The 9477-nt window shown below is 38.5% G+C and overlaps 1 protein-coding gene across 4 annotated transcripts in view; it reads right to left on the minus strand.

The window, feature by feature from the left end:
- Positions 1 to 9102, minus strand: part of SUCO (SUN domain containing ossification factor) — a 76574-nt gene extending 67472 nt beyond the window's left edge. For all 4 annotated transcript variants that reach the window (XR_013529531.1, XR_004736671.3, XM_035280272.3 and 1 more), the window contains exon 1: positions 8743 to 9102. Coding sequence is in view for 2 of the 4 variants with exons in the window: in XM_035280272.3 (XP_035136163.2) it covers positions 8743 to 8804 (62 nt within the window). In the remaining 2 variants the exon portion in view is untranslated. The remainder of the gene's footprint in view (positions 1 to 8742) is intronic.
- Positions 9103 to 9477: the final 375 nt, after the last annotated feature.

Here is a 9477-nt window from a genome sequence, read left to right on the forward strand (position 1 = left end):
AAATGTCTCCACTTGGATATTCCACTCACCTCCAACTAACAGCTCCTTCCCTTTCCAAGCCCTTTGCCAACTCTTTCACTTCTTTTTGACCACCACCAATTCTTCTAGTTGACCAAGTCAAAACAAGCAAGCAAACAAACAAAAAATGCTTAATATTTCTTTTCTCATTGAACTTTATTTCACAGATTCATAATTTTAGGCCCTAGAATGTATTCTCTTGGTAACAGTGTACTTCAAAAAAGCAGCTACTTTGTTTTGTCCACCAGAATCCTGTACAAGTTACAGCACATAGAAGCCTAAGTAAATATCTCTTTGTATTGAGATAGATGGCAGAAAGGGGATGTTGAATAAAGAGTTTGGTTAGAAACCAACTAAAATCCAGTTCTTTAGATTCCTAGCCTAATGCTGCTATCTGCTGCACTGCACTGCCAGCTTGCCAACCTTTCACAAAACCAAATCATTTACCTCCTCAAACATCTCTATTTAATGTACCCTCTTCTTAATTTCTACTGCCAAGATTAAGTCCTTCTTATGACAAGCCTCAATTACTCCAAGAGCTTTTCAGTCCAGTCATTCCTTGGTATCCAGAAGGGGTTGCATCCAGGATCCCAAAGACACCAAAATCTAAGAATGTTCAAGTCTCTTATATAAAATGGAATTTGCATATCACCTATGCATATCCTCCCACATAAATATCTAGAGATGATTTAAAACATCTGGAGGTGATTTAAAATATCTATGAACATCCTCTCATATAAATATCGAGGTGATTTAAAACTTAATACATGTAAATGCTATGTAAATAGTTGTTATACTACATTGTTTTTATTTGTATTTTTATTGTTGTATTGATATTTTTATTGTTTTTAAAATATATTTTCAACCTGAGGTTGGTTGACTGTGGATGTGGAAAGCCAATTGTATTCATCCCTCTAAGTCTCTTTCCTCTAAAATATATCTAGCGCAATTACGTCAAAATTATGCTCTCACACCGCTTCTCTTGCTGAATCTTCTTATCTAATTGTTTGGATTGGCTTGCAAAATCTATCATAATCTCTGAACTCTATCTCTTTCTCCTCAGGCTTTTCTGTTTACTACCATTCCCACCCATATCAACTAGAGTATCTCTTTTATTGACTCTCTTTCTCCTTGACAATCAGTGCCATCTACCCACTGCAGGCAGGCAGACAGACATACACATGCACAGACAAAGAAATAGCTATTATTCATATTATCAATACCAGTACATCTTGTTTCAGCTTATGAAGCTCCTGTTTGCACAGAAGCAGAGTTTATAAACCATACATTTCCCTTAAACCCAAGTCAAGCCTTCCTTCAGAACTCTGGCCCTCATTTTCTCCTTTCAAGCACTTACTATGTAATTCAGTTTTCTGTGTTGTTTACTAACATTAAAATCAGACACCTTAAAATGTTAGACATATTAAAAAAAACCTGAATTCATCTAATACAGAATACAGACTTGAATGCATAAAAAGTGTCACAAACTTACTGACAAAATCTCCAAGGTAAGAATCCTAGGTATGTGTATTTCTTTTAAAAGTTTCATGAACAATTCCAATGTCCATTCCTTCCTAGGCCAATCCAGGCACCCACATTTTCAGATGAAAAATAACTGACACTTTGCCAGTTAAAATTATTAACTAGAAAAAGTGAAGAAACTTGTCCAAGACCATCTACCAGTCAACTGGCAGCACAGCATACTGGTTGAGAGAACACAGGCTCAGAATCTGGCCTTCTTAGGTTCTGGCTCTGCTGCTCACTGGCTGTGAGAACTTGAGCAAGCTGGTTAATTTCTTTGTGTCCCCTTTCCTCATCTTTAAAATGGAGTGTCTGTCTTAAAACAGCTATACAGAGAATAAAATGATTTAGCTTATATTTCACTGAATAGTATTTAGTACTTATAAGAGAATACTCACTCAATAAATGTTCATATTAATAATGTAAAGAAAGGTCTACAACCAAGCTCTGACGTAGTTTTATGCCTTTTGCACTATACCACTATCTGTATTGTAACGAGCAGCTTATATACCGAGCTCAAGTCTCACAATTTTTCTGTATCCTTCACCACACCAAATACATTGTGGATAATCAAATAACATTTTAAGTGGATTTATAATTTCCTATTTTTAACTCTGAAACAGTCCATCTTATTTCTACACAACAAATTACCAAGGTATCTAGAGTCAATGACTAGCTTACATAGCAGTGCTTACTATTGTTCTTAGCCTTTATATGTTTTTTCCCCAGTAGTTTACAGACACTACATAATAATACAAAATTAGCTTATAACATTAATATGGTTCATTATTATTATTATGATAATAATATTATTATATAACCATATTAATGTTATAAAATACTTTCTAATAAAGCTAGGTGTCACTTTTATGTAAAATATAAAATAATTTTAACTAGCAATTCATTATAAAAATAAAGTCTTAAAACCAAATCTTCTTTCAAAAAAAACCTTGCATTTATTAAACAAATTCATCCCAAAGGATTAATATTCTTATACGCAAATATTCAAGAGCAATTTCCTATTTCCTTGTGACATGCACAATTTTACTTTTGAAATTACTCTAAAATATGATCTTGAAAACAAAACAGATAACATAGAACTGGCACTAAAGTATAATCTGAAATATATAGCTAAGTTTCAAGTACAGAGATTTTGTTTCTTTCCAGTTATGTATAAACTACTAAACAAAAGTATCACGTATATATAGGTGTTAGCATTTGAAGATGGCTTGAGAATAATAAAGCAGTTAAATTTTTTCTAAGTTCCCTTTTCATTATAAGTATGATAATATTAATTATACATATTGATTCATTTTTCCATTCAGATTATTGAGAAAAGTGAAAGAATAATGTACAAATTCATGAACAAATGAAAAATGAAGGCTGGGCGCAGTGGCTCAAGCCTGTAATCCCAGCACTTTGGGAGGCCGAGGCGGGTGGATCACGAGGTCAAGATATCGAGACCATCCTGGTCAACATGGTGAAACCCCGTCTCTACTAAAAATACAAAAAATTAGCTGGGCATGGTGGCGCGTGCCTGTAATCCCAGCTACTCAAGAGGCTGAGGCAGGAGAATTGCCTGAACCGAGATCGCGCCATTGCACTCCAGCCTGGGTAACAAGAGCGAAACTCCATCTCAAAAAAAAAAAAAAAAGAAAGAAAGAAAAATGAAATAACCAATGCTCAAAAGTAAGAGTTGATGCCTTTTATTTTTTTCCATTGCCTGTCAACCCTACTACCTGCTTCCATTCCAGTATATCCTCAAATGTTTAATAACATGAAGGAACAACATGAAACACATTATTTGCTGTCTTTCATTGAACACAAGTGTTCAAATGTTATGCAAACATGTCACATACCTTCTTTCACAGACCTTTTCCTACTAAGGCAAGCTGGTTTCATCTAATGTGTCTGAAGGGATCTGACAGTTTATGACCCAACACCTGTTATCAATACCAGGTCCTTTCTTTGGAATATATATCCCAGAGCAAGATACCCATTTTTGCCTTAGTCTTTCACATTAAGTTTCACTAAAAAAAAAAAAATCATTTTTTAAAATGTCATCTTTCATTCGTTTATTCAAGGAAAGAAAAAAAGGCATTAAATGATTTGGAGAAGTGCGGGTATTTTATTATTTTATTTATTTCAAATATTATTCAGGAAAGAAATAGATTCAGAACCTTTAAAGTTAAGAGACAGAAGCAGAAACAAGCAAAAAAATTTCTCCAGATTTTTTGGGGAATTTTCAATATGTTTTATTGATATGTTTCCAATATGTTCTATTCATCACCTCAAAAAACAAAAGACAGCTTGTATATTGTTCTAGTTTTTAAATTTTTCCACTCATTTACGCATATTAATAGAACAGCAATTATAAGAGAAAAAGCAAAAGGGTACAGAAATATAATCACGAACCAGGAAATAAACCTCTTTAACTGATAAAAACTGGGCTGACATACTCAGAAAAATTACTACTAAGGTCAAAAAGGCCAACATCTTGATTTAGATAACAACTTTCCCCTAGTGGGACCACGACTTAGGACCCCCTACCTCAAAAGTAGAATGTAGGACCCCCTACATTCCACTTTATCCTCCATAGCTATCTAGTTAAAAGATCCACGTGACTTCATGCTCCTTTCTCCTGTTTAAACTTCTTTACTTGCTCATCCTCGGTCAGATGGTTAGAATCCGAATTCATCTGCATGATAATCAAATTCCTTCAAAACCTAGCTGTAGCCTCCTTTCCCATATCTCCACACAAACACTGTAGATAATTCAATGAGAGTGTTCTCTCTGCCTAAAACAAAATTCTCTCTGTGAACTATCCATCCTGCAGACCATTTTACGGATGAGAGCTGAGGTTCACAGAAGTAACTTGTCAAAGGCATATAGTTAGTGACAGAACCATAAGTAGGATATGAATTCTTCCTTTGCTGTTCCTAAAAATCTCTGTAAGTACCTGTTATATTATATTTGTCAAATGTATGAGAATTGCTTAAATTTCAAACACTTCTCGAAAATCTAAATATGAGCTTCTCCAAGATGATCTTTTGGGGTGAAGGAAGAATACATTTGATTAGTTTAAAAAAATAAATTTTACTAAGGATTCATACTTGGTCTGATGGTCACACATCAAGAACAGCAAGAACTATTGGCAGAAATCCAGGGAAGGAGTGGAAGTACCACAAACAATGGGTTTGTTTTACTCAATAGCACACCATGATTCACTGTGGTTTATGCTTGCCCAGTTAGATAGACTTAGGAATTATTAGGTTTTTAACTAAACTGACCCTCATAACATCGGGAAGCAGCTTTTTAAAAACTTCCTGCAAAGAATTTAATAATGCAAGCACTGCCAACAAGAAAATGACAGGGCTGACTCTGAAGTAGTTGAAGCTATTCCTTTTCTATACTACAACATAAAATAATCTAGTAGGTCAATCACACAGCTCTCACTAAAAATTGTTATTTTAATGAGCAAAAGGTACTGTTAACAGAACTTATTTTTTCTCATTTTTCTTAAATATCTAACTTGCATTAATTTATTACATATACTAATACACTATTACCATATTGGCACATGTATATAACTTATAAACAATTAAGGTGCATGCATAAGGTTTTACTAATTAGGGGACACACCCAGAATAACCACTAACTACGTTTTTTTCCCTCTTTAGGGTGATGCAGCTTTCCCAGTTCGCCCAGGACTGAGGGAGTATGGTATAGGGTACAGGCTGCATAATGCTCTCCCCACAACAAAGATGTCTGCATCCTAATCCCTAAATATGCTACCTTACAAGGTAAAGAGACTTGGCAGATGTGATTAAATTAAGGATTATGAGACAGGAAGATTATCCTGGAATGTCTGGGTGGACCCAATGTAATCACAATAGTCCTTATAAGAAGAAGAGGCAGGAGGACAAGTCATTAGTAGACATGAGGACTGAAGAAAAAGGTTGGAATGGTGATGTGAGGAAGGGGCCGCAGAACACAGGCAGCCTCTAGAAAAAGATTCTCCCCTCAGAGCCTCTAGAAAGAACCAGCCCAGTTGACTTCTTAACTTTATTTAGCCCTGTGAGACATATATTGGACTTCTCATCCACAGAATTGTCAGGTAATAAATGTGTGTTGCTTTAAGCCACTAAATTTGCAGCAATTTGTCATAGCAGGCATAGGAAACTAATGCAGGGAATTCCTAGGCTATACGACTTCCAGTGTTAAAACCAAGACAAGCTGCTGACCCTCTCTCTTGGATTTTCAGCACTCATAAAAACATCTGGCATAGTAGGTATGAGAAAAAATTTGGTTGAATAATGTTATGATGAAATATTTACATAATACACTGTTACTGTGTCACAAAGATCTGTCATTTGTATTACTTCATCCTCCTAACAACTTTGTATGAATGGATCAATTTTCCCATTCTGAGGATATAACATCTAAGGTTCAAAGAAGTTATATAACATGTCCAAAGAACACATATCTAGTAAATAATGGAGCCACATATATAAAATACAGGCCTTCTGACCTATGGTAGTCAGGAGCCTGCGCTGCTTAGGTTCAAATTTAAGCTCCAAAGCTTAACAGCTGCTTAACCTTATCCAAGTTATTTAACTTCTCTACTTCCTCACATGTAAAATGCAAAAGGAAGTTAATAATAATACCTATCTTATAGGGTTCTTATGAATATTAAAGATGTTATTGTCAAGAACACATCATGTGCCTGACACAGAGATAGCTGACAATAAATATTAGCTATCACTGCTCTGTGCTGCAGCTATAGTGCATTTATGCCTAGAATACTCTCTACTACTTGAACAAAAATGATAAAGTATGGAAAAGGAAAAAATAGCAACAAAAATTATTACCGAAATAGATGAAATGGTTTTTCTGTTAACATAATCTAAGGTTAGTACTGCGGGCTAAAAGACAAAACAGAGGGGAGACATAATCAAGATCTATAGAATTATGATAGTAAACATAATACAGTAATACTGGTAGCATGAGAGGGGAACCCTTAGAAATTAGAATATTTTAAACTATCCACAAAACAGAAATAGATCACAAAATTCTGAGACAATTTGTGAATAACAAGAGACAAAAGTGGCTACTAAAAGGCACTCATTGACTCTTGAAAATGTTTTCTTTAACCCTAGGACTTGTTGGTAGCCATTTCTGTTAAAAGGGATGGGATTGTTGAGAAAAGAAATACCACACCAGATTGTAGCAGAAGTTAGAAATCCAATAAGTCAGTGCCATAATTTCAGCCTGGCAAGAAAGCAGAGGCTCCAAAGACAAAACATATCCTTTGCCAATCATCACCACGTACTCCTCTTCTCCAATCTCATTTTCATCACCCTTCAAAAAAAAACCTTTAAGCCTTAATGTCTTCTTTTTACGCCTTTTAATTGTTTTGTTAAATAATAATTAAAATGTCTCTAAATTTGGCAGTCTAAACAAATCTCAAAATATACTAACCCAACAGTTTCTCAAGCTAAAGTTTCTTAAAATATTTACACTACTTTCTTAAAGTCTCCATATCCATTGTTCTCACTAGGAGTTAAAAACTTTACAGAAGTTTATTACTACTATTTTCAATACCAGGCCAACCTATTTTTTTCCCCCTAACGTCGTTATCTCTTCACTATAGCTAATGAATGAAGGTGAGAAAACATATTGAGGGTTAGTAATCAAAAGATAGCCAGAAATTCCCAAAAGAAACAGAAGCAGGGTTAACTTAGATTACAAACACATTCTATTGCTTGATTTCGTTTTCACCATCCAATTAAAAAAAGCCAGAGATACTGCTGTGTTTTTAAACTTGAAGGAACGTGTTAACCTTTTCCTTAATTAGCCATTTCAGGAAGTTTTGATAAATAACGACACGGTTTAAAGATGGGCAAGACCAAGGAGAAAGAGGAAAGAAAATACACAATCTACAAATAACTACACAGCCCCAAAAGAGATGAAAATGAACGCAAGCTTCGTTACCTACAAATTTAAATTTAAAATAAGGTGAGTGGATTTATCTCTTATAAACACTTCACCGTGCCCAACACAGTAAGTAGAAAGAGGAGAATTTTATTAAAAACGGAAGGGAGGTATTAAAAGGATTCAGAAAGAAAGGTAAGAGGTCAATTTCTTTTTTGTTCTTGAAAACTTCTATCATCCTTCCAATCAAAATCCCTTAGTTACTCAAGTGTCTTCTCTTCCCCTTGCTTATGTATTATTTTATATGAGCGACAACTCTACTATTTCAGTGCCTCTGGAATCCATTAGGCATCCATAAAAAGGAAAACTTTGTTGGTTTTTTGCAGAAATAAGCTAAACAGTAAACTTAATTTCTATTTTAATATAACAAAGAGCAAATCGCCTTGACTGAAGAAGCATCTTTTCAGTCATCAATCGTCACACATCTTTGAAGAAATTCCAGGAGAGAAAATAATGGCTTTTTCAAGTACACTGACGGCAGTCCGTAGACTTACAAGTTCTCTCTGCTCTTCAAATAAAATCTACACGTGCCTGGTATTAACAGAAACTCCATAAAACTTAGGGAGTGCTTTAGCGACAAAGCAGTCCTCCCGCCTTCCAATACAGTATTTACCTTCCCCTTACTAAGGGACATTACCAAAAACTACTACACACTCTACATTGAAGACACCCTCTCCACCAAACCAATTGAAAAGGTGCTTCATTACAAACACACCCCCCAAGTTTCCAAAAACAGCGGCCCAAGTGTACTTGGGGTCAAGCACTGTGCGAGAAATGTCCATGCTTCTACATGACTCTTACCTTCCTGACGACTCACGTTTTAAGATCGCACGTCCGAAACGTTATCACATCCGACGTGCTTTATGCCCTTATCACACTAGGAACGCAAAGACTGGCGGCAAATCGGAGCAACTCACCACCGATCTGAACACCCAGCCCAAACCCCGCACGGTCTCTCAGGGGTAGAACTGAGTACAAAGGCACTTGGTGCTTTCCTCTCCCACTGAGTCTCTGTAAATTCCAAAATACACCATGAAAATCTCTGCACAGAGCACTACTAGACCAGAGGAAGAGTCGCGAATTAAGCAGTTTGTCCCTCCACAGGGGCCTTGGACACCCGGACCCTAAAAGCCGAGATGACTTGGGGGTGTGACCTGGGCAGCTCCTTACTTCCCTCAAGGGAACTCCCTTGTCGTCGCGGCTACTCACCAGACAAGAGAGCAAAGAAAGAGGCAGGAGACCAGGGCCAAGGCCTGCCGATGCTTCTTCATCTTCTCCTCCTTCTTCCCCCTGCCAGAAGGCGGCACATCCTCCCGGCAGCCGCCACTGCCGAGGCCAAGATGGAGGAGCCGAAGTAGGAGCGCGAGGATGGGACGGAGAGTCCTAAGGGCTGTGGCGCTGGCGGAGCGGCTCTTCAGCAGCTCGCGTCCTGGCCGCCCTCTCCGAGGGCCCCACAGAGGCGCGGACAGGGACGCTTCACAGAAGGACTCCGGGGATTGCCGCTCCTGCGGCCGCCGGCTCGTCCACGCCCGCCTCCTGCAGCCGCCGCCGCCGCCACTGCCGCCCCATATCCTCCCCGCCCTCCCCGGGTCTTGCTCCAGGCGGCCGGTGACCAACGGCCGCCGCGTATCGCCTCTCAACAGCCAATCGCCGGCGGGGCCGCGACACCTCACACACCGCTGAGCTGGAAAGGGACGCGTCACCAACGTCCCGCGGCGCCCGCACCCACCACGAGTCCGCGCAGGCCACGCCCCCTTCGACGTCGCCGGCGAAAAGCCAGAGGGAGGAGACCACAGAGATTCGGAGCCGACCCCGTAGCTGCTCCGCCTGCCCCAGGTCCCGCCCACCAGCTGCTTCGCGTTCAGAAAGTCGGGAGGAGGCCCGTGACCCTCAGCATTCCCCGTTACAAAAGCCCGCCCGTCGGCCCGCGCGCGCTGAGTCCGC

Source organism: Callithrix jacchus, chromosome 18 (genome assembly GCF_049354715.1).
Source record: "Callithrix jacchus isolate 240 chromosome 18, calJac240_pri, whole genome shotgun sequence".
Classification (NCBI taxonomy): domain Eukaryota; kingdom Metazoa; phylum Chordata; class Mammalia; order Primates; family Cebidae; genus Callithrix; species Callithrix jacchus.